Source organism: Pelophylax lessonae, assembly GCF_965119305.1.
Source record: "Pelophylax lessonae genome assembly, chromosome: 3".
In the NCBI taxonomy this organism is placed as follows: domain Eukaryota; kingdom Metazoa; phylum Chordata; class Amphibia; order Anura; family Ranidae; genus Pelophylax; species Pelophylax lessonae.
The window spans coordinates 602,511,476-602,538,181 of NC_138770.1; the positions used below are offsets into that span (position 1 = coordinate 602,511,476).

The 26,706-nt window shown below is 42.3% G+C and overlaps 1 protein-coding gene across 5 annotated transcripts in view; it reads left to right on the forward strand.

The window, feature by feature from the left end:
• CDC42BPA (CDC42 binding protein kinase alpha) overlaps nt 1-26,706 on the forward strand; it is a 459,430-nt gene that overhangs the window by 201,278 nt on the left and 231,446 nt on the right. For all 5 annotated transcript variants that reach the window (XM_082251633.1, XM_082251634.1, XM_082251637.1 and 2 more), the window contains exons 4-5: nt 3,872-3,967; nt 10,519-10,667. In XM_082251633.1, coding sequence (XP_082107759.1) covers nt 3,872-3,967; nt 10,519-10,667 — 245 coding nt within the window. The remainder of the gene's footprint in view (nt 1-3,871; nt 3,968-10,518; nt 10,668-26,706) is intronic.

The following is a 26,706-nucleotide window of genomic DNA, read 5'->3' on the forward strand; positions in this document are numbered from 1 at the left end:
TTATAGGCGTTTTTACAAGCGTTTTACAGTCATTTTTATAGGCGTTTTTTGCAGGTGTTTGAAGGAAGGCATTGACATCTAACATAAACGCCTGTAATCTGCATAAAAAGAAGCTCATGTACTTTTTGGAGCATTGGGTGTTTTGCTCAATGCGTCGGAAAGCTCAGATGTGAACAGGGGCTATTGAAATGAATAGGATTTGTCTTGTTGGACGTTTTTTGAGCTGATCCTTAGGGCTGAAAAACACCCCAAAATGCCTACATGTGAACGAAGGCTTATAAGTGGACCTTTCGTAAAAGTGACTAGAGGTAAAAGAACAGCGGTGCTTCTATTCCTTATCCTATATTTGGGTTTTAAATGCTTGCTGTGTCCCCATTAGGGAGATGTCGCCTCATTCCTGGCCTACTTTCACCCTGTTTGTTGGTGTGTTATGTTTATATGTTTTTCTTTTCAGGGTGGTACCATTCACACCTATTGAAGATGTGCTTTGCATGCAACTGCAAGCTTTTTTCAGAGTCTGATGCTCATGTACTGTACATTTAGGCTGCCTACACACATTACAAATAGGGATGAGTAAAATAAATTTTGCCTCTGATTTTTTCCAATGCATTTCAAAAAAATGTCCAAAGCTAAAATGCTTCTATTTCCTTTAAAGAATTTTGGGTAAATTCAATTTGAGTCAGCGGGAGGATTGGTCAATCAGATTGTACAATCATATTTTACCATAGGTGGCCAGCCTCACTCTTAACGCTGCCCGTATAACCACTTATTCAGTAAAATGATTGTATTTCAAATAAATATCACAAATATCTGTTGGTTTTTGGCAATATTTAGCTAACGTAGAAAGCCATCCACAATTCTGCCCCCAGTTACATCACTAACCTAGTCTTAAAATAACCTAATCATTCGGTCCTCCCAAGACCACCTGCTCTCTAGCTCCCTTGTCACCTCATCCCATGCTCGCCTCCAGGACTTCTTCAAAGCCTCTCCCATCCTCTGTAACTCCGTACACCAATCTGTCCGACTATCTCCTACTCTGTCCACTTTCAGACGGTCCTTGAAAACTCATCTCTTCAGAGTGGCCTATCTGGCCCCCACCTACAGCTGTACATTTTATTTGCTCCATCAGCCCATCCACCACAGTTAATACCTTTTATATCTCTTGACCCTCCTTCTTAGATTGTAAGCTCTAACGAGCAGGGCTCTCTGATTCCTATTGTATTAAACCATATTGTAATTGTACTGTCTGCCCTTTTATGTTGTAAAGTGTCTGCGCTATATAAATCCTGTATATAATCTTAATAACTTTTAAATGATTTTATGATATTAAAGATAACAAAAGATGAAATAGGTTGCTAAATTGTGATTAAACTGACAGAATGTCAATCAAAAGGTTATTTTTGGTAATATTTAAATTAATTATGGATACATTTCATGTTCTTTTCCCTACAACTAACCAGTCAATTAAAGCTCATAACGATTATTTTCACTTTTATTGTTAGAAGTGATTAGATCATTGTAGGCACATATACTGTTTGCTTATCATAGTTGACATCCAAACGGTTATATGCTTAGATTGAATAGTCAATCACTAGAACTTGTTGGCCTTAGAAGAGCACAGGGAGAGGATTTCATTAGTCTGATGTTGCTCCTCCACCATACAGTCAGTAGACTGATGACTAAAGGTTCTGTTGCTTAAATTGCAGTGAAGAAAAGTGAGGCCATCAGCCTGCCTGTGTATTCTGGCAGGTTGCTGTAATCACAAGGCTGACTGAACAGCATTGCTCCCTCTTGGCTGTTAAAACAGGTCATATAAATATATTTTTAAATATATGTTTCCTATGGCTCAGTTTTCAACAAAAAAATCTTCCTACAAGTTTTGTGACTGACCAGGAGTTCTTTCAGTTAAGCCTTGAATAAAATGCATCAATGAAAGATTTCGATTCTTTTTAGGTTGGTCCATACGTGGGTCAAAATTCAGGCCGGTTCAGGATGGACAGGCCGAATTTTGATCCATGTATCACCACTGTGGCTGAACAGAAGTCAATCTACTGACCGTCAGATTTTAGCCACTTCAATCAGCGCTGATCAGTCAGCAGCGTGATGTGAGCAGGTCTCAGCCTGACTGACAGCGTCTGTTGAGAGGGTCAGAATGTGGCCTGGCTGTCTTGTGCCCATTCAGGAAGATATCCAGAAGAGTTGTGACCCTACACTTTCCCTCTTCAGGAACCTTTCTCTATCACTATTACCTTTCCCTACTCTAACCAGTCCCATAAAGCGCTAAACCCAGGAGCCAGGGCCTTAACCACTTTAAGACCGGAAGGATTTGCCCCCTTCCTGACCAGGCCCTATTTTGCGATTCGGCACAGCGTTACTTTAACGGACAATTGCACGGTCGTGCGACGCTGTACCCAAACAAAATTTACATCCTTTTTTCCCCACAAATAAAGCTTTATTTTGGTGGTATTTGATCACCTGTGCGATTTTTTGTTTTTTATTTTTTGCGCTATAAACAAAAAAAGAGCGACAATTTTGAAAAAAAAAAAAAAAAAAAACATTTTTCACATTCGGCTATATGACATTCACAAAAAAAAATTAAAAATTAATTTTTAACATTTTAGGCCAATTTGTTTTCTGCTGCATATTTTTAGTAAAAAATAATCGCAATAAGCGTATTTTGATTGGTTTGTGCAAAATGTATCATGTCTACTAACTACGGGAAAGATTTATGTCATTTTTATTGTTTATTTTTTTTTTTAGTAGTAATGGCGGCGATCTGCAATTTTTTGCGGGACTGCGACATTGCCAAAGACAGACAAAGATCATTTTTGACACTTTTGGGGGTACCAGTGACATTACTACAGTAATCAGTGCTAAAAATATGCACTGTTACTGTAATAATGCCATTGACACGGAAGGGGTTAACCCTGTGGGTGATCAAGGGGTTAAATGTGAGCCTAGGGGAGTGATTCTAACTGTGGGGGGGGGTGGCTTCTGAGATGACCACAGAGACATGTGATCCTATATAGAAGGATCACATGAGCTCTATGAGCATTTCAGGGAGAAGGACGGTCCGCTGTGTTTACAACAGCCGACCGTCCTTCTCTCTCTGCGGGGAGCGATCGCAGGTGTCAATTGGAGCCACCTGACCCATGCCTCAGCTTCCCCACTGACGATCGGGGGGTTGTGGCTTCTGAGATGACCATAGAGACATGTGATCCTATATAGCAGGATCACATGAGCTATGTGATCATCCCAGGGGAAGGACGGTCGGCTTTATTTACAACAGCTGACCGTTCTTCTCTCTAAACGGGGAACGGTTGCGGGTGTCAGCTTACCTATGTCGCTTTGCCCAGGAGCGGCTGCCTGCCACAGTAAATCTGCGGTAGGCGGTCGGTAACTGGCTAAATAAGCACTGCCTGACCCAAGATGGTCACTAGAGTCACATGGGGCGAAAGCATCCAACCGGCTTGCTTTCCTAGTGACCCGGGGAAACCATTTTGGGACCCTGTTCACCATGACTTCCTCTCTAGCTGCAGAACAGCTACAATTGAGCACCACCTGCAGTGGAGGAAACAGACTGCACCTGCTTACAAGTTTCCCCACTGTCAGAATACAATGACACAGCTGGGAGGATGCCTCTATCCGCCTCAAATGTGTGGATGGGGGAATCAGGTCAGTTGTTATGGACCGCTTAAGACATGAGTAAGGTAGTTGTTTGCAGCAAGATAGAGACCCTTCAGTAGCTGCCAAATATGTTTTGGATTATTGATGAAAAATTGCAATAATTTAAACACTCTGCTTTATATATAGAAACAGACATGAGGTTTGGGTGGACAGCTGTATAACAGGACCTCTTTTTGCCCCCCAGACAGCCTGTTTTCGGGAAGAGAGAGACGTCTTGGTGAATGGAGACAGTCAGTGGACCACCACGCTGCACTATGCATTCCAGGATGACAACTATCTGGTGAGTCCATTTACTGTTACTTCACAAATTAATTGTTTACCCCTTTTGGCACAATATAAAGAAAAATTTCCTATGGCAGAGGTGCTTGACCATTTTCTGTTGGGGTCTTCAGGGTCCACTTACCTTTTTCCAGGGTGCCAACAGTGAGCGGTCTAGTATCCTAAAATAAGAATACCCCCCTTCCTTTTGGATTTGTAATGGAAATAGAACTTCTACTGTGGTTCTCACTTGTTTATTGGAGGACTTTATGGTTCCTTTTAACCACCGCCTGCCCACTGTATAGCAAATAAACAGTATGTAGTGGGCAAAAAAATGATGAAGCTATCAGCGCTGCTCTAGTGACCAAATAAATATATATGTAAACGACAAATCTTCAAGGTGCATTAACAATACATTACTATATAATAATACATAATAAAAATAGTGGCGGTGCTGTATCACTGAACTGAAGTGCAAATACATGAAGCAACTGAAAAAAGTATTTTGGATTTGATCAGATAAAGTCCTTATGCATAAAGTGCTTGTGCTCTTAAACAGCTGAAAATAGATGATCCTTGTAAAAGTGCTCGTGCTTGAATACTTAATAGTGCAGACCACTCCGTGCTCCCCTCTTGTGTCCCCACTCACCAAACAATGGGGAGATCAAACGTATATATTCAGAGACTTTGCTTTGCCACTTGGTGGATGCTGGAACAAGAATTTCTCCCAGGTTCTCCCAGTGGACTCAAACAGTGGGGAATGGCTTAATCTCCTGTAATTCCTGGACTCTGGTACCCAAATATAATCAAAGAAGAACCTCTATAGCATAAAACCGTTTATTAAGTATAAAAAGCAAAAGTAATACACTTACATCCGATGATAGTAATGCGCTTAGCCGTATATTGGGAGAGCGCCGTCTCAGCGTGCGGTTCACCACTATACCGCAAATGATGTTGGTGCGTTCCACCGACCAGAAGTGACGTCTGACGCTAGATTCCGGCTTGACGCGTTTCACCCCTCCTAGTGGGCGTCACCTGAAGCTGGACCAGCTGGCAAATTTTTTCTTTTTAGATTTTTTTTTTCTCCTGTTTTTTTTCCTGTGAGCTCTACAATCAACTGCCAGTCCGGGCAACGGGCTGGATAATCTAGATTCAGTGGTCACCCCAGTCTGGCCAGTGAGCTTGTGCAGACCTCAGCTCCGTGCTAGGCCAACCGCGACATAGCCCCACTGGACGGGGACTGGCCTGGGAGTTAAATGCCTGGGAGTTCCTCCTGGCCGACAGCCCCTTCATTTCGATGGAGAGGAGGTTCTGTCTGGAGCGAAGCCCATCTGTTTCCTGGTATGGTGAGCAGCTGTCCCCCCCCGGAGGGTTTTGAAGTGGAAGTGGGCCCCTCCATGGGACAGGCGGACCCCCTGGTTCCCCTCCTTCCCATCAGGCACCCTCCTCATCTGTCTCCCCCTCCTAATTCCCTCCCCTCACTAATGCTGGGGCTGTGTGGGTGGTCTGGTCCACCTCCTGGGGTGGGAGCAGGGCGCTATGCTGGTGATGGGGGCCCGGCAATAGGCTGTGTGGGGGGGGCAGGGGCTGTACCTAGTGGGGTCTCCTGCCAGAGCCCCTCGTCCTGCCTGGGCCTGTCCTTGAGGCCTAAGAAACTCTCCTGGGTCTCTGGGAGCATTGTGGTGCCACGCGAGGCCGCCATTTAGTTGTAGCCTTGTGCTGCAATGCACGGTGGGCATCTTTGTAAGGGTCTTACAATGTGCATTTGCAGTTGCAGCAAGTCAGATGGAGACCACCTCAATTCTTGGTGGATGTCAAGAATTATCTAGGCCAGGAGTTCCCAAACTGTTGGTCGGGACCCACTGGTGGGTCGTGAGCTGCGTTTGAGTGGGATATCTCAGGATATCACTGAGAGCAGGCCAGCTTAACTGCTTGCCGACCGCCGCAAGTAGATTTACTGCGGCGGTTAGCCCCTGCCAGGCAGAGTGACGTTAATTAACGTCACTAGCCTGGGAGGGTCTGGGGAGCGAGCGCGCGCCCGCGGAGGCGCGCTCCCGCGCGGTCACGCACCCCCCCGCGCGTGTGACCAGCGGACCCGATGTCCGCCGGCCACTCGGCGATCGTCGGGGTAAGAGGGAGAATGTCAGGCAGCTTGTGTAAACAAGCTGCCTGTCATTCTCCTCGCTGTAAAGACACTGATTACATGGATCTAGTATGTAGATCCGTTGATCAGTGTCCTTACAGCTAGAGCCACAGCCAATCACAGTAAGAATCACGCCCCTAGGGACACACACAGCCCCTCCCTCCCAAATAAAGTTAACCCCTTCACTGCCAGTGTATTTTTACAGTAACAGTGCATATGTATAGCACTGATTACTGTAGAAATGTCACTGGTAACCCCAAAAGTGTCAAAAATGTCAGTCAAGGGTCCGATCTGTCCGCCGCAATGTCGCAGTACCGCAAAAAAAATCGCAGATCGCCGCCATTACGCGTTAAAAAAAAAAACAACAAAAATGACAAAAATCTTTCCCTTTGTTAGTAAACGCGATAACTTTTGCGCAAACCATTCAAAATACGCTTTTTGCGATTTTTTTTACCAAACAAAGGTAGGATAAAACAAATTGGCCAAAAATGTTAAAAAATTTTGATTTTTACATTTTTTTTGGGGAATTTCATATAAAAAAATGTGAAAAATATTGCTATTTTTGCAAAATTGTCGCTCTTTTTTTGTTTATAGCGCGTGATCAAAAAATCGCACAGGTGATCAAATACCACCAAAAGAAAGCTCTGTTTGTGGGGAAAAAAAGGACGTCAAATTCGTTTAGGTACAGCGTCGCACGACCGCGCAATTGTCCGTTAAAGTCACGCAGTGCCGAATCGCAAAATACCCCCTGGTCTTTTAGCAGGAAAATCCTCCGGGGCTTAAGTGGTTAAATTGTTCTGTTTGAGCCCGCGCAAATTACAGAGAGCCAAAGCAGTCAAATTGCAATGGATTCAGGTTTACGGAGGCTCGTCTGCATTTCCCGCGAGGAGGATACTTGCATCATTGAGTACGTATGTGGGCTGTTATGTAGGATATGTTCATGGGGTGCAGAGCGAGCTCCTTAGTCCTGCTGGCGGCAGCGGTAAAGGCTAGACTGGAGGCAGGATTTTCATAGCTATAGCGGGCAGAGACAGCAGCCTCAGTGTCATAAGATGACCTGGTGGCCCGCCGGTGTCAGGAGTTCATGGCAGCTTCTGTGACCCCAGTAGAAGATCTGAAGGAGAAGAGCCAGGACACCAAGACCAGCATAGAGCTCCTCATCATCAAGACTCTAGGTGAGGTGTGCTGGGCCCTGGAGAGGGCAAACAGAGGCTTCACCTTCACTGTGGACCGCTGGGAGAGGAAGGAGGGCAAGTGCCATATAGCCTGCTGATCACTGTCCTGGGGTGGTTGATTTCTGTCCTCTGCCTGCCTTATACTGTCTATGAGGGTGCTTATTACTTATAACTCCGCTTATACACCATACATGCCACAGGTTTCTGACCCTTCACTTAGAACATTTGGCAAGTGTATTCAATAATAAATTGAAAAGTAGTAAATTTATATTTTTAATTTAATATCCCCCTCCCTTTAAAATATGTATTATTATTATTTGCATTTATACAGCGCCAACAAATTCTGTAGTGCTTTACAATATTCAATTACAAGCAAGTGGGTCCCGAAAAATAACTGTACAGTATTCAGAAGTGGGTCTAGGCCCAAAAAAGTTTGGGAAGCCCTGATCTAGGCTTTTCTTACCCATCCTAATTGGCCCTGGCCTACACCATTCATTAATTTCCTTTCTTTTAATCATAGAGGCTAGCATCACATTTGGGCATTACCTAGGGCAGTTTTCATGAAAATATAGTCTGCCTAGTAATGGCCACTCTACGAGACGGACAGATGCCCATAAAGGCATCTTCATTTTTGCTTAAGTTCTCCTAAGAGTCTGTTGTGGACTGGGTGCTCTCATGTTTTTATAAAGCTATGTACAGCATCCTGCCAGACCCTCACACCAGCTATGATTTGCCTGGTGCCATTGCCTAGAGAAGTACAGAGACACAGTGAAAACACCACTGCTTCTAAAAAAAATAGATATGTGATAAAATAGAAACGTTTTTTTTTTTTTTTTTTCCAAATCAATTTCATTAGCATGCTGATTAAAGAAGGAACCAGGGAAGGCAAAATATAAGAAAATTAAACTTCAGCTTTAATGTTTATACTCATTTCTCCAATGTATCTAAGTGGGCAGCCATAGTAGTTACACAGGCTGAACTTCTTAAATGTCTGCCTTTTGTTTATCTACATTACATCGTGGATTGATGTTACTAGTAGTTTACACAACAGCAATAAGATGTTTTTTTCTAAAGTCACATTTTAGGTAGAATTTCACCATCGGTGTCCCAATGGACAGATTTATCTCTACTTCAGGTTCTGTAACCCCAACAGGAGGAGACAGGAAGGACTTAACACTACTGCAAAGATCACATGCGATATCTGTGCAATGTGAATTCAGCCATACAGCCGTATGCCTGAACTTGCATTGGATTCACACAAAAAAGGTGCAGGAACCTTTTTTCCCCGCACTGGAATCGGATCGCATGGGTGTTCACACCCATGCGATCAAATTCCTGCTCAAATTCACAGTTCGCACTGCCATCTGCGAACCGATCTGTGGGTGTCATTAACTTTGTATTGACACCCCCTGATCAGTTAGCAGAGGGCAGTGTGAACTGCCTGCAGGGGGAGGATGCGATGCGGGAACCCACACCAGAATCGTGGTGGTTCCCGCATCGCAGTGGTTGTGAATCCAGGCTTAAAGTCCAGCCATGGAAAAATGCTGTTGGATCAAAAGTTTTTTTTTTTTTTTTGGAAACGTGCCCCTACTTGCGCTTCAGTGAGGTCACTAGAACCTCATATAGGTTAAAAATATTTCTTGCCACAACTGTCGCTAAATTTAAATTTGTCAACCATCTGCAGGGGAGTAGAGATTTTGGGTGGGATTTCACAGATGGTTTAGTAATGGATCTGCCTTTTCTAATTCTAATGTAAGTGTGTTAAATCCCACCAAATCCTTATAAAAACAATTTAACGTAAAGTAATGAAAGCTGAATTGTAGCGAGTGTGTTCGTGTTTCAATATCTGCGAGAGACGTGAAAATAATGGAAAACCCGAAAGCTGTCCAGGATACAGTCCCAAAATGTATATTATATTAGCTTTTATATTGTATGTACTACGTAGAGTGTAAAAACATGCTAAGTGCACCCTTTCTATAAAAACAAAAGGGATATTTCTTTAAAGCTGAACTCCAGACACAAAAACTTTAGTGTAATTTTTTACTCAATAGCCACAAAAGGTATATTTCCACTTCAAGTTTACCAAATGCCTTTGCAAAGCCTGATATTATCTTGGAAAAGTAGCAGTGACATCCTCACTGTGCTGTACATAGCCTGTGCAGAGAGCTAAGTTGTGGGAAGGATCCCATCTAGTATAGGCATCCTGAAGAAAGCTACAGGAGGGGGCGTAGACAAGACTGTTCACCCTGCACAAGGAAAGAGAGCCGCAGTGACCGGTCTATAATACAAGAAGCTCCTGCACAGAGGCAAAGTTCACACTGGATTACTGCAGAGATGGGAAAGAAATATGCATAGCGCGATTCATGTGAGAATATACATGTCTCTTGAATTTGGACAATGTTTTGTTATACCACTACCACTTAAAATATCTACTGTTACTCATTGTATCCATCCCAAGACCTACTGTTACTCTTTTAACCATCTTAACAAGACTGTTGACATGGATTTGGCTTAAAGTTTAAATAAATATATAGAAAAGGTAAATGACTAGAACCCATGCTAATTTATACAAATAAAGTGCCGCGCTAGTAAACATGTAAGAAGTCCAAAAACGAACTATAAAATATAATGAAAAAATTCCATAATAAAACAAGTCCCAAGTGAAAACGATAAAGGGGAACTGTCCAAACTGATGATGTGATCAGAAATGTGGATAGATCCCCACGCCACCAGAATAAAAGTTGAATGCGCTCACCAGAAACTGTAGACCCAGAATACTATACAGCAAATGGGTCATAAAGGCTAGATGTTAACCATGGGTCTCCCCAACAGAAGCCGTGTCACCGGATGTTTAACCAAATGGCCATGTAGTCCTGAGCAAGGGATGGCTGGATCTCCCAATCAGACATTCACATGTGAAGATAAGCCAAATGACATGGACATAGTGTAAAACCGCCTAAAAGATTTATTTAAAACAGGGTACATATACACTTATAGACATCCATGGGAAACAGCACAAAACAATAGGAATGAAGTTTAGATGCCAAATGACATGGTCTTGACGCGTTTCGTCAGAGGACTTCCTCATAGGATATTGCCAGATGCCATGCTAATTGCTCACTTTAGTATAATGGCTTTGTTTCATGGATAGCACAGAGAATACACATAGAGTGGTTTTGCTTTTTGACTTAATGTTGTAACTACACCTATGTCTCTTTAGTCCTCCTAATCGCCCTTTCCTTTTCTCACTCACAGTACCTGGTTATGGATTACTATGTTGGTGGAGACCTGCTTACCCTTCTCAGTAAATTTGAAGACCGGCTGCCGGAGGAAATGGCTCGTTTCTACCTGGCCGAGATGGTAATGGCTATCGACTCTGTTCACCAGCTGCACTATGTCCACAGGTGGGTGGCTTTCATGAGCAATACTAACTTATGGTATGTTTGCTCTTGTGCAATAAAAAGTGCCAGTGCTATAACTTTGTGATGTATTTAGTTGTACAACAAGAGGGCAAAAGACTAGTGTTCAGTATTACCTTTTGATAAGTTGTAATCTAATGAATGATGCTTAAATATAAGTAGCAAGGTAGGTTGGAGGAAGCAAAGAATTAATGACACAGGGAAATCCTTCAACTGCAATTCCTCTGGTACAGCTTCCTTTCCAGCAATGAGAATTGTGAGCAACACTGTAGATTCTAGATGTTCCCAATAGAAAGGCCAATATAAGGTTTTTGAGTTCAGGTCAACTTTAAGGTGATAATATGGTTAAAAATTGACCTTGTTGTTGTCATGTGCAACCGTGAATCCCTCTCTGTCCCACAGCATTAAATGTTGACTTGTTTGTTAGATAAGCCTATAGGCTGGGCATGGGTACAGTGTGTCCAGAATTTAATTGCCAAGGGTTTGGTAATTAATGCTAGTTACAATTCTAGCCACATACACTGTCCTAAACATGTTGCACCTAGTGCCAGTTCAATCACTGTGACACATTTGATGACCACACCGTGATTTGAATAAAGTGGAAAAACTGTTGTCTCCCTTTTAGCGCATGTAGAGCAATTACCCTTCTTTTGCCAGGATCTAAGGTATAGACCTGACATTACGGTCCAAGTTTAAAAAATACATCGATAGATAGTGGAGATCTACCTGAATAACTTGGAAGAGATTACAGATTAGGGTGCAGTAAGCTTTTTTTTTTTTTCTTTCAAACTTTGCAAGGCCCTATTAAAAATAACGGGTTGAAGAAAATTGTTAGAATAATAAAAATAGCACTGTAAAAATATAAACTATAACCTAAAGTGCAGAGGTCATGGGTTCAGAGGTTAGGAGTAACGCAGAGTGCAGGGGTCAGTATTAGGTGATGCAGGGGTCAGTAGTAGTATGTAATGCAGAGTTACAGTAGGGTCAGTAGTAAGTAACAGTGTGCAGAGGTCAGTAGGGTTGCTTGTGCAAATGCTCTGATACCTTTTCTGTGTGATTTGAGCCCATACAAAATGAATGGGCTCAAACCGCACTTCAAAGAATCGCATGGGATTTGAACAGGAATGCGGTGTTTGATCCTTGCAATGAGATTTGAGCCCATTCATTTTGTATGGGCTCACATCACACCACACAGGTATTGTTAATCGATATTGGCAAGCGCTTGAGTATAAGTATTGGTACTTGTATTCGCTGATTAAAAAAAAAACTGTATCGTTGCAACCCAAGTAGTCAGTGGAATATCAGGCAGAGGTCAGTGGTACATAGGGCAGAGTTTAGTGGTCTATGGTACATAGGGTACAGTTCAGTGGTCCGTAATGCAGAGTTCAGAGGTCAGTAGTATTTTAATGCAAAGTTCAAATGTCGATAGTAAGTAGAACAGAGTTCAGTAGTACAGAGGACAGTAGTACATAATGCAGAGTTCTAAGGTCGATGATAAGTAATATATAATAGCAGAGTGCAGGGGTCAGTGGTATGTTACATACCATGCAGACGTCAGGAGTAACAAACACATCTTCCCCCACCTCCACATTAATAAAAAAAATGACCCCCCCCCCCCCATAAGAACAATCCTCTACTATTCCAAGCTAAAATTGCCCCACAACACAAATTCCCCCCTCCCTTTAAATTTTGTTCACTAGACCTAAATGTAGCGGCATCTGGTGGAGTCCCCTCAGTCTTCTCTCAGCTGTCATATGACATGTCAGAGTTGAGGGGGGAGCCTAGGACTTCCCTTGACTCTGCAATGCCTGACAGACCATGTCAACCCCCACTGTAAACACACACAAAAAAAAAAACATCAAGATGTATTAACTCAAATCAGTGTGTTACCAATTTCACATAGCGTATAGGTCTAACAAGCTGGGCAATTTTCTGCTATACTCCACTGTAATGCAGTATATATATGTAAATAACAGAAAATATTATATCCACCTTCTGTCTGTCTGACTGTGAAGGGGGTGCTGTAATGTTTATAGCTTACATTACCATGGTGATCACCCTTGGACAGTATCCTTACAGGAATCTGCTGCATTGCTTGGCTGCTCAACCTCCTTTTTTATTTTTTCATTATAATATTATTGAGTTATTTTGGCCTCTCGTCCTACTCAGAGTGATACGTTTCCCAGATACTTCCCCCTCATTGCTCTGACACGGAGACGGCAGGCTCCAAACATATGAAGCAGTTTAATCGTTCCGTGGGATTTTTTATGGTTGGCTTTAACCTGAATGGCAGCTAGTAATCTTTGGAGGATTGTGAAAGCTCTATATGGAATAATAATTATTGGTCATGCGTCTCACATAAAGGAAAACGTCGCCAGCTCGCTGAAAGGCACGTATGTAAAGAATAATGGAAGTGATGTATGAATTACTGGAAGAAAGTTAGTGCTCAGAACGAGCAAATCCCAGCTGTTCTTCCAGTATAGAGTACAAAATACATAAAGTGTAGTTCTATCTAAAACCTTTTTTGGGGAGGGGTGGAGTTCAAAAGCATATCTGATTTTTTCAATACTATCAGATTGTTCTCTTTTGTATTATCAATACAAAGGATGATGTTCAGGTGAACATCCGGGATTTGAAAAGTTTGAAAATTGCAGATTTTTGGCTGCAAAGTTCACAGGTGTACTGCCAGAAAAGAGGAACAATTTATTACGCAGTGAATAGCCTTTTCTCCTGGTCAGCTGAGTCACAAGAGCCAATAATTTAAAGGAATGGATAGCCCAGCCCCCTTTCTATAAAGGGGTGGGCACACGGCAGCCATATTATCATTGAGCCTTGGAGCTATTAGGACAGTTCCGTGCAGGGGGTTTTGCTGTGTTTTTTTTAAGTTTACTTTAATTTAGACATTGGTACATGGCCTCTATGGCAGTTTCCAGCTTGCTAATACCATGCTTATTGGGGTCAGCTCACACCACAAGTAGTCCAGTGTGTTTTCTGCATCAAAAACGCATGGAAAGCAGGTTATATGGTTTCCAATTGCACCAGTGCAGTCAGTTCCAGGGCGTTCCAGAAAAAAAAATAGAACATGCTGCATTTTTCCTGCACTGGACTGTACTGGAACAAGGTGTCAGAACTCCCTGGTAGTATCCGTAGGCTTGGGACATATCGCCACTCTCTGGTAATATAGTAGAACTTTCTGCTAATATGAGTACTCTTGATTACTCAGGTAATATTGGTATGCGTGTGACATTTATGCGTTCCCTAATAATATGGTTGTACCTTTTGGTGAGATCTTTTCTTTTGTAACATATCCAATAAGCAAATCTTTGGTGATGTCAATGGTCCTCTAACCCAGCCTTTTTCAACCAGGGTGCCCAGGCACCCTGGTGTGCCTTGAGGTTTCTTCAGGGGTGCCTCAGCAAAATGCCCCTAAAATTTACCAAAATTTGTATACAAGGCAGCGGGTGGATGAAGCCTGCCTTTTACGTTACACAAAGTCACAGGTTTTCATTGTGCACCATTACAACCCTCTAGCTGCCAACCTGCTAACGACCTATGACATCATCAGTTGATAAGGACGATGTCATTCTCCTGCGTAGCATGCTTGTTTGACTCTCCTCTGCTTCTCTCCATAAGTTTTGGGGTCCTATTAGATGAGTGATGGAGAAAACTGAGGAAAAAGAGAAACATTGGCATACTAGTCAGTACCAACTTCTACCTCTAACTTTGGGAATCGTTTTTACATTTTAGGATGGGGTGCCTCAGGACTGTCCATAATTTTAAAGGGTGCCTCGAGACTGTCCATAATTTCTGGGGTGTGCCTCGACTGGAAAAAGGTTGAGGAACACTGCTCTAACCTATTATATAGCTGCATTCTTCGTTAATATTGGTGCCCTTGTGACTTGTCAGCATTTTTTGATAATATGGTAGTGCTAATTCATAATATCTGTACACTTGTTACATACAGTGGGAAAAATAATGATTTGATCCCCGGCAGATTTTGTAAGTGTGCCCACTTACAAGGAGGGTCTATAAATATTATCATAGGTGTATTTTAAATAAGAGACAGAATATCTACCAAAAATCCAGAAAAAACATATGATACAAATGTTAAAAATTGAGTTGCAGTTCAGTGAGTAATATGAGTATTTGATCCCCTACCAACCAACAATAGTTCTGGCTCCCACAAACTGGCTACAGTATGTGCTCATGTTGTTTAAGAAGGCGCTTCTAACAACAACTCGCTATGTGCATAAGACACCTGCCCACAGAATCTCTCTCTTCCATTCAAACCTCACCATCATGGGCAAGACCAAAGAGCTGTCAAAGGAATGTCAGAGACAACATTGTAGACCTGTAAAGGCTGAAATGGGCTATAAAACCATCAGCAAGAAGCTTTGTGAGGAGGAGGCAACTGTTGGAGGGATTATTCGCAAATGGAACAAATGCAAAATAACCATCAGTCGCCCTCGATCTGGAGCTACATGCAAGATTTTGCCTCATGGGGTAAGGATGATCATTAGAAAAGTGAGGGATTAGCCCAGAATTACATGGAAGGAGCTTGTAAATCAAGGCAGTTGGGATCACAGCCACCAAACGAACCATTGGTAAGACAATACACCACTATGGATTAAAATCCATAAGAAGGCACATGTACAGGTCCATCTGAAGTTTGCCAATGAACATCTAAATGGTTCAGAGAAGGATGGGAGAAAGTGCTGTGGTCAGATGAGACCAAAATTGAGCTCTTTTGCATTAACTCGACTCAACGTGTTTGAAGGAAGAAAAATGCTGACTGTGACCCTAAGAACACCATCCCTACAGTCAAGCACAGGGGTGGAAACATTATGCTTTGGGCTGTTTCTCTGCTAAAGGTATGGGCCGACTTTGCCACATTGCAGGGCCAATGGACAGAGCCATGTATTGTAAAATATTGGATGGGAACCTTCTTCCCTAAGCGAGAACACTGAAGATGGTTGTGGATGGGTCTTCCAGCATGACAATGACCCAAAACATCCCGCCAAGACAACAAAGGAGTAGCTCAATAAGAAGCACATTAAGGTCATATCCTAGCCAGTCCCCAGACCTTGCGCCTATAAAACATTTATGAAGAGAGCTGAAACTTTTAGTTGCCAGGAAACCCTAAGGATTAAGGGAAAATCTGTAAAGAAGAGTGGACCAAAATCCCTCCTGAGATGTGTGCAAACCTGGTAACCAATTACAAAAAAGTCTTACCTCTGTGCTTTCCAACAAGGGTTTCTCCGCCAAGTACGAAGTCATGTTTTGCTTGGGGTTTAAATACTTACTTTACTCACTGAACTGCAAATCAATTTATAACATTTGTATCATGTTTTTTCTGGATTTTTGGTTTATATTCTGTCTCTGTCATTTAAAATACACCTATGATAAAAATGATAGACCCTTCATTTTCTTTGTAAGTGGGCAAACTTACAAAATCTGTAGTGGATCAAAAAATAATTTTCCCCCCACTGTATCAGTGGACTGGAATGTCCGCAGACTTCTAATATTATAGCACTATTTGGTAAAATAAATATAGCAACATATATACAAACCCGATTCCAAAAAAGTTGGGACACTGTACAAATTGTGAATAAAAACAGAATGCTGCAATGATGTGGAAGTTTCAAATTTCAATATTGCTCATGCAACCCCATACCATCAGAGATGCAGGCTTCTGAACTGAGCACTGATAAAAACTTGGGTTGTCCTTGTCCTCTTTAGTCCGGATGACATGGCGTCCCAGTTTTCCAAAAAGAACTTCAAGTTTTGATTCGTCTGACCATAGAACAGTTTGCCACACTTTGCCACAGTCCATTTTAAATGAGCCTTGGCCCAGAGAAACACCTGCGCTTCTGGATCATGTTTAGATATGGCTTCTTTTTTGGCCTATAGAGTTTTAGCCGGCAACGGCGAATGGCACGGTAGATTGTGTTCACCGGAAGTATTTTTTTTCTGGAAGTATTCCTGAGCCCATGGTGTGATTTCCATTACAGTAGCATTCCTATATGTGATGCAGTGCCTTCTAAGGGCCTGAAGATCATGGGCATCCAGTATGGTTTTCTGGCCTTGACCCTTACGCACAGAGATTGTTCCAGATTCTCTGAATCTTTGGATGATATTATGCACTGTAGATGATGATAACTTCAAACTCTTTGCAATTTTTCTCAAAGAAACTTCTTTATGATATTGCTCCACTATTTTTCGCCGCAGCATTCAGGGAATTGGTGATCCTCTGCCCATCTTGACTTCTGAGAGACACTGCCACTCCGAGAGGCTCTTTTTATACCCAATCATGTCACCAATTAACCTAATAAGTTGGAAATTGGTCCTTCAGCTGTTCCTTATATGTACATGTAACTTTTCTCTCCTCTTATTGCTACCTGTCCCAACTTTTTTGGAATGTGTAGCTCTCATGAAATCCAAAATGAGACAATATTTGGCATGACATTTCAAAATGTCTCACTTTCAACATTTCATATGTTATCTATATTATATTGTGAATAAAATATACGTTTATGAGATTTGTAAATTAATCCACTAATTTTTTACTCACAATTGGTACAGTGTCCCAACTTTTTTGGAATTGGGTTATTGGGTTTGTGTGTGTATATATATATATATATATATATATATATATATATATATATATATATATATATATATATATTATAATTAGGAGGGAGGGTGATGACAAAGTGTATAGATGTAGTTAAATTATGGACAACCACATACGATGACCAAAGTTGTTTGTTTAAAGGATAACTCCACTTTCATGGTAAAAAAAATATTGCTAATGAAAAAAAAAATATATAGCATATATTGTGACACATGTCATATTGCAATTTAATGTTATTAAAAATTAACTTTCCTTTTCGATCTGCAGCACTGTCATTTTCTGAAAAATGCAATGCAATATGGCAACCTGGAGGCGTTCTGTACACAACCTAGAGGCGTTCTGAAAGCTATAACACCAACATGTCAAAACATTTTTATTAAAATTCAAAAACAGATTCACTGAGTTGGAAAAAGGATCACCCCCATGTGTCAGTATTTTGTTGAACCACCTTTTGCTTTAATTGCAGCCTTTATTCTGTTGGGAAAAGTCTCTACTAACTTTTCACATCTAGACTTTGCAATATTTGCCCACTCTTCTTTGCAGAACTGCTCAACTTCAGTTAAATTTGATGGTGACCGTTTGTGCACTGCCGTCTTTAAGTAATTTCACAGATTTTCAATGGGGTTTAAGTCTTGGATCTAATTAGGCCATGCAAGGACATTCACCTTTTTCTCCTTCAACCACTGTGTGGTCATTTTTGCTGTGTGCTTTATGTCATCATCATGTCGGAAGGTAAATCTTCCCATTGATAACTTTCTGGCAGAGTGCAGCAGATTTTCCTCAAGGATTTTATGTTATTTTGCCCCATCCATTTTTCCTTCTATCCTGACTAGTGCTCCAGTCCCTGCTGCAGAGAAACACCCCTATAACAGGATATTACCACCCCCATGCTTTACTGTAGGAATGGTGTTATTTGAATGTGAGCTGTATTGGATTTCTGCCAGACCTATCGTTTGGTGTTGAGGCCAAATATTTCAGTTTTAGTCTCATCTGACCATAACACCTTTTTCCATGTGGCCTCAGAATCTTGAAGGTGCGTTTTGGCAAAGCCCAGTCATGACTGCATGTGGCCTTTCTTCAGGTGTGGCCTGTGTTGGGCATGTAACTTAAAAAAAGTAATTAGTTATAGTTACTAGTTACTACAAAAAGTAACTGAGTTTGTAACTTAGTTACATCATAAAAAAAAAGTAACTAATTACCAGGGAAAGTAACTATTGCGTTTCTTTAAAAAAAAAAAAAATCAAATATGTCAAATAACTTGGATGCCCCCAATATTAAATATGTTAAATGAATGAAATGGACACTAAATAGAATCAATTTTTATTTTAAAACATTGTACACTAATCTGCACTATTTTAATGTTGCACTACTCTGCCTCTGGTTGGTTGGCAAACGATGGAAATGTACCCTAAGCCAATCCTCATCAGTTGTGGTTGTCTACCAGGGGAAACAGGCTCCGAAGGTGAAGATGAGTGCCTCCTATCTATCCTACCTCCCCAATTCCCCAATAAATCAGCATGATGGAAAGCAGACCTCTGGTCAGGGGAGAAAGAGCATGGCAACAATCAGCAAAAGATAAATAAATATACAAGCGTAGCCCATATGATCACAGTGCCTGGCAAAGTATAAAAACACAAGGAAACTATGCATCTTTACACATCTTACATCCGAAGGAGTCCTTTGGTTTCATAGCTCCAGGGATAGATGTCTGTCCCCTCTCCCTCCTGGGTCTCCCTCCCTTGCTTGCACCACACCTGTACAAGTGGTTTGGGCTAGGGACACTGAGTGGAGGAAAGGTGAGTGGGGGTTGGTAGACAGGTCAACGTACTCATCATGCTGGCAGCTCTCCTCTTGTTAGACTTTGAAGTTCCCGGCTTCAAGCTCTGCTTCTTCTGGTGAGTGCAGCACTGATTCAGCTCCAGACAGAAACAGTGACAGGAGAGGATGGTTCCACCTTGGCCAGCTGCAGTTTGACTATGCAAGGAACAAAGGGGCGGAGTCCCACATACTGGCCCTGCCCACCCCAACATCAGTGTGTGATTTTGATAGCTCCACTCACTTTCATTGTGGCCACCCCCTGCTTGCCCACCAATCACTGGATGTGGATCGGATGTTATAGTGCTGGCCACTGCAATTATAGTAACGCCAGCATTTTATTGTCAGTAACGGTAACGGCGTTACTAACAGGGGAAACAGTAATTCGTTTGATTACTGTTACTGTAAAAAGTAACGCCGTTAGTAACGCCATTTACTTATAACGCTGTTATTCCCATCACTGGGTGTGGCTTTTTTTTTTCTTGCAACCCTCCCATACGAGTCACGTTTTCAGAGAATTTGTGATATTGTAGTCACAAGAGCACACAATGACCACTCTTTGTCATAAATTCCTGCAACTGCTTAAGCGTTGCTGTGGGCCTCTTGGTAGCCTCTCTAACCAATTTCCTCATGGCTCCTTTATCCAGTTTATAGGGAAGTCCCGATCAAGAGAGGGTCTGTGTTGTACCAAATACCTTCTACTTCCTAATAATAGACTTCACTGTGCTTCTAGGCATTGATGAAGGTTTTGAATGTTTTTGTCCTGACTTGTGCCCGTCCACAATTCTATCCCGGAGATCTTTTGACAGTGCCTTGCTACCCATAGTTGATTGTTTGCTTCAGTTGCACTAGCAGGGACTGAAATGCTCCAGGAAAGCTCTTTTCCTGCTGAGCTAATCAAAATGACCACAGCTGATCCCAGTTGAAAGCCAAATGGCTTTGTGTGCCATTGAGAAGGTGATCAACTACACCGGATTGAGTTTACAATTTATTTTTAGGAGGGGAGTGATCCTTTTTCCAACTCATTGACTTGCTTTATTATTTTTTTCTGACATGGTGTTATATCTTTCACTTTGTTGTTATAAGTTGCACTGAGAAAATACAGCTGGATAAAACCAAAACTGCCTCTACCCTTGTGATGGGAGTCACTTTGGATGGTGGGGCCTGTGCAACCCAGCTTACCTTCGAGAGGTTTAGAAATCCCTCTCTCAGCTCCCTAGGCCCCTCTTGTGTGTAAGCCACCCTATGTCTATTAGGGGCACAGGGTGACCGAGAAAATGATGGACAGCTACTTAATGGACACTAAGAATATAGTTTGGCTTACTTCAAATAGGACAGTATTATTTATCAACAATATACCTGAAGGAATATATGAAGACTCTAGGCCTACGGTCCATGTTAAAGGTCTAGCTGCCTATTGCCAATAGGACACTGCTCTGCATAGTCAGACTCATAGCAGATGCTAATATCAGCTAAACCACCTGTCTTCCACACTTTGTTGATTGTGCTGATTTATTCACCTCTTGTCTACTGTGGGGGTATGTTTACACTTAAAATAATGTGCATTGTACTTTGTGAGCTTGATGACAGCAAGTCTGCTAGTTTAATTAACTCAAGTTAATTAAATCACTGCCTGCATATGATAATGTAATCAGGCACCTAACCTGGTGGGGTATTCTGATCAGGAGGGGGATGTCGTCCTGTGTGGTATATATTGTGTCTCAGTCTGTTCAATAAAAGTTGTTCCAGATCCATACAAGCTCAGTTCTGGCTAGGTGTGTATGGGATGCTGTAATATCTTGATATCTATGTTTAAGACTGGATGAAGTGGCATTCTGAGGGAAGCCCACAGTCCTCATTTGAACCTACAAAGCAACAAAATGTGATTATTTTTAAGGGGGTGATTCTATACCTAGTGTGTGTGTGTGTATGTGTGTGTGTGTGTGTGTGTATATATATATATATATATAAAAAAAAAATTGTATGCATACTTTGTTTCCCAGGATCTTGCACAGGCTCCCCCCCCCCCCTCGTTTACTTTGAATGTGGCTTTAAACTCGTGTAACTTCATTTGAAATCGCACGCTTTCAAAGCCGCATGTCTGTGCGACTTCAGGTGCGACTTTGAAGAACTATGCGGCTTCGTGCACACATGTCATTTCAAAGTCACACCCTAAATCGCTAAAAATAGTGCAGGAACTACTTTTTCAAATCGATGCAACGTCGCCACGATTCGAACAATGCAATTGCTGACATTAGGGTGCGACTTGTCAAATAGCATGGCAAGTCACTCCAATGTGAACAAAGGCTTAATCCAGGTTTCTTGCAGGGATTTATATGCAGAGCTAGTACAGTATCTTGTCCACACCAGGACATTGGAGTATATTGCAGTAATAGGTGTCACTCATTAGAGCCATTTGCAATCCACTTATCAGCAGTCGTTAAACCGATTGAACACAAGTTTTATTGATATAAACATAAATTCAGCACAATATGGCTGCTTGAGATTTTATGACCTTTGAGGTCTGACTATGGCTTTTTCAATCTCAGTAGAACTGTTCTCGTTATTGGGTATATGTGAATTAAAGTTTAACTCCAGCCTTAACCTCCTGTTCCTTTTTTCCTGCTTCTATACTCTATACTACTGCCTTTCTTCTTTTTTTTTTTTTTTTTTTGTATAGATTTTCATATCATTATCATTGTACATCCTGTATTGTCATATATCGTGCTATATTTTTTGCTGTTTTTTAATATTTCAGTCTGCATTGTATTTTTTAACAAAATTTTGTCACTGTCAACTTGTGTATGTGATCCTAATAAAGAACTTTGTTTCATTTCATGTCAGAAAATCAGAGCTGTCCTGTAGACACCTCTTAGTATTTGTCTTGGACTATAGAATGGTTAGCCTTTATATGCTACAGATCTGAGAGAGGGAGTGGTTGAGCAGTTTAGCTTAAAGACACTGGGAGGCAGACATGGGAGGAAGTCACACATGTGCAAGTCACAAGCAAGTCTCAAGTCTTAACCTTCAAGTCTCAAGCAAGTCCCAAGTTACTGTGGCGAAAAGCAAGCAAGTCAAGTCAAGTCCCTGCTAGAAGTCAAACAAGTCAAGTCAAGTAATTTATTTTGGTCAAGTCACAAATCAAGTCAAAATACTAATCTGCCCCAAATTTTCACCTTTAAATCAGTTAAAAATCAGTGTTCAGGAAAGGTTTTGTTTTATTTTCAACATTAACAAAACTGCTCAGTGCTTTTTTCTTGGCGTATTAGAGAAACACTTTGAATGCCCAAACAGCTCAAAATCCTTCGTCCGGTCATCAACACCACAGTCACTAAATACACGTTAAGTATTTCCATTGTTAAACAGCCAGTGTCCTAAAAATCTGAACACACTGAGGTGTTTTAAGTGATTTTGGTGTCAGAAACATAACAGGCACATTCATTTTGCTTTAACACATCTTGAGAAAATGCAAATATGTAATGACTTAAAAAAGTAAAGTCATTTCAAGTCATATGTCTCAAGTCAAAGTCAAGTCTCAAGTCATGAATACCAAGTCAAAGTCAAGTCGAGTCTTTTATTAATTTTAGTCAAGCAAGTCTCAAGTCCTCAAACTGGTGACTTAAGTCTGACTTAAGTCAAGTCATGTGACTCAAGTCCCCCACCTCTGCTGGGAGGGGTACAAAACCATTATGTGCATTGTAAGTCCACACACGATGCTTAAAGCAGATCTTCCAGGTTCATTTAAATTGCTCCCCTCCCTGAAAACACTGCATAAAAAAATGAAGGGTCTATCATTTTTATCATAGGTGTATTTTAAATGATAGACAGAATATCAACCAAAAATTTATAAAAAAAAAAAAACGCGTGATACAAATGTTCTAAATTAAATTGCAGTTCATTGAGTAAAAAAAGTATTTGATCCCCAAGTAAAACATGACTTCGACCCTCCAGGGGATCTATTTCGACCCCAGTATTCTTTACTCTATATCCCACAGGTTTGCAATATTATGTTAGGGCCTTTCCGTATAGGCTGGAACTTTTGGAGGTATTTACCATTATGTCTTACCGGCTATGTTTTAATTATCTGACTTGGAATTTGTCATGTTATATATAATATGTTTTGTTGAACTATCTTTGTAGTCCTATTGCTGATGTTTACTGCATGTTTTCGGCGAACTTGCGTCATTGCATTTTGCTCTACCTCTACCTTGGTTTGTACAAAGCAACCTTTGATTACATAAAGGAATTACCAAAAAAAAAAAACACAACTTAGTACTTGGTGGAGAAACCCTTGTGGTAAGACGTTTCTTGTAGTTGGTGACCAGGTTTGCATACATCTCAGAAGGGATTTTAGTCCACTTTTCTTTACAGATCTCTAAATCCTTAGGATTTCTTGACTGTTGCTTGGCAACTCAAAGTTTCACCTCCCTCCATAAATTTTCTATAAAATTAAGGTCTAGAGACTGACTAGGCAACTCCATGACCTTAATGTGCTTCTTCTTGAGCCACTCCTTTGTTGCCTTGATGGTATATTTTGAGTCATTGTCATGCTGGAAGACCCACCTTCAGTGTTCTGGCTGAGGTAAGAAGGTTCTCATCCAAGATTTTAAAATACATGGCCCCATCCTTTGGCCCCTCAATGCGGCAGTCGGCCTGTATCTTTAGCAGAGAAACAGCCCCAAAGCATCATGTTTCCACCTCCATGCTTGACTGTAGGGATGGTGTTCTTAGGGTCATAGTCAGCATTTTTCTTCCTCCAAACATGGCGAATCGAATTAATGCCAAAGGGTATAATTTTGGTCTCATCTGACCACAGCACTTTTTTTCCAATCCTTCTCTGAATCATTTAAATGCTCATTGGCTTGACTGTACATGTACCTTCTTGAGGAGGGGGACTCGCTGTGTTTGGAGGAAGAAAAATGCTGACTATGACCCTAGGAACACAATGCCTAGAGTCAAGCACGAAGGTGGAAACATTTATGCTTTGGGGCTGTTTTTCTGCTAAAGGTACAGGTGGACTTTGCCGCATTGAAGGGCCAAAGGATGGGGCCATGTATTGTAAAATCTTAGATGAGAACCTTCTTCCCTCAGCCAGTACTGAAGATGGGACGTAGATGGGTCTTCCAGCATGAGAATGACCAAAAACCTACTGCCACGGCAACAAGGCGTAGCTCAAGTGGCCTAGTCAGTCTCCAGACCTTAATCCTTTAGCAAATTTATGGAGGGAGTTGAAACTTCGAGTTGCCAAGCGACAACCAAGAAACCTTAAGGATTTAGAGAAGAGTGGACCAAAATCCCTCCTCAGATGTGTGCAAATCCGGTCACGAACTACAAGAAATGTCTTCCCTATGTGCTTGCCAACAAGGGTTTCCCCACCAAGTACGAAGTCATAATTTGCTAGGGGATCAAATATTTATTTCTCTAACGTCCTCTGACAGTCGCCGCCCACTCATACAGTCTTCACCAATGGGTATTGACCTCTTATCCACAGGAGCAAGCTAGGCATAAGACTTGTTAAAAACAAAGTAATTTACATAGACACACCTATAGGGGGCTGTCCCACTGGTCCAATACCCCCGTGCTATCAGCATTCCCAACTCAGTTTGGTAGCAAGCAGTTAAAGTCCAAAAAAACCCAAGAGGGGCGGGGGTGGCAACTGTCGGAGGACTCGGAGAAAGGAATTTTACGGTAAGATTTTACAAAAATTCAGTTTTCTCTTACGTCCTCTGACAGTCACCGCCCACTCATACAGTCTTCACCAATGGGATGTCCCAAAGCAGTGTAGACATGAGGGGTGGGAAGCGCAACCGTCACAAAGGCAACACAGCACCCAAGTCAGAGAAAGGAACCTTATCGAACAGAAAGGTAAATCCTCTGGGTAACAAAAAGTTTGTCTTTTGCCTAGTTAAGGAGTAAGAGGCTACTAGGCTACGGTCTCAGCCTTTCTTCTATTTTATTACTTTTATTTTCTGCAATGTGTTTTTCTTTGCACTACTAGCTTTTTATTTGTTGTGCGCTTAGTCGGTTCTCCGGAATCGAACTGGTCGTCCTGACATTTCAGGACAGAGGATCTTAGGGAATCCCAGCCCGCCATCGAGCGTTTAGCAGGCTATGTGTGCGCCCTGGCCTAGCAAATGACCTGCCCCTGTCCTCAGCTATCTCGCTGGGATGCCTCAACATGCGGTTCTGACTGTGAGACGCGTCCTGTTCTTGGCTACCGGCCCCCCGCCATCTGGGGTGGGGGGTTCCCGCGATCTGGAGGCACCCACGCCCTGTGAAGCAGTAAGTAACCTATGTGTGGGGCCTCTGTCTGGGGATTACATTCTGCTGTTTCTGTCTCCCCTCATGTCTGTGTCCGGGGCTCGCATCCCTCCCGGTCCCTGCGGGGGCTTCTAGAGCATGTTATGCTGTGTGGGGGTCTTTGGGGGTCCCTAACCCTGTCCGCCCTGTTAAGTGTATTTGGGGGTGCAGTCATGGTGAGGCGGACCGCTGCGGTGTAAAAACCGTGGGACCGCCGTTTTAGGTGTGGGCGGCTGCTTTGGCCTCACTGTGGGCACTTCTGCAGCTCCTCTCTGTAGTGTTTTGGCACCTTCGGGCGCCATCTTGTGCGTGGCAAGGTGTTTTATTTTTGCACATCTTCGGTGGCCATTTTCCCGGACCCTCCCATTCTTATACATAGGCAACCATTTTTCCTTAGGCCAAACCTTGTTGGTCCTCTAGCGGTGTTACATCACTTCCTTTTCTGCATGAAGAGAGATCGTTTAGCAGCGTGGTAACACTCCTGGGGGTCCTTTTTTGCTGTTTTTTTGGGATATTCCTCTGCTTTCGGTGTCTTTCCTCTCTCAGTTGGATACTTTAACTTGCAGTACATTGCAGTGGGCGCCGCGATCGCGCCTTAAAGGGCCAGTGTCCTTGTACTTGTAATGGAGTCCCAGGACAGCAAATTTCCCCCAGCCTTGGTTAATGATTCAGGTACTCCTGATTCTTCTCCTTTTCTGGCTGCTGCACTTGTTACTTAAGCGTCCAAGGTGGACTTGTTGATGTCAGAATGGGCTTCTAGGAAGAGGATTAGGCCTTTGCCTTCCTCTGATTCTGAATGTGATATGGTTGCCGTGGACAGTGTCCCCCCTGAGGGGTCTCAGTCCTTTCTTTCTGATGGGGAGGTGGAGGAGGATGATGGGGATGATTTTTCCCCTGAAACGGCCAAAGAACGCGCTGCTGTGTCTGCCCTTTTTGCTTCTATTAAGGATACACTACATTTAGAAGATGAGCCCAACCCGCCGGGTAAGCAGTCTTCCTTTGGGACTCGCAGGACCCAGAAGGCGGCACAGGTTTTTCCCTGTCCCGTCGAGTTTCACGAAACGGTGAACGAACAATGGCGTAATTTAAAGCGCCCTTTTGTGGTACCAAAACGGTTTCGGTTCCGTTACTCTTTCACGTCTCCTACAGATGGACTGTGTCCCCAAATGTGGATCATACTGTGTCCAGGTTGAACAAGGCCACTCTTATGCCCTCTGAGGATTCTCCGGTGTTTAGGGACACTACAGACAGGCGGGTGGAATCTCTGGCTCGCCA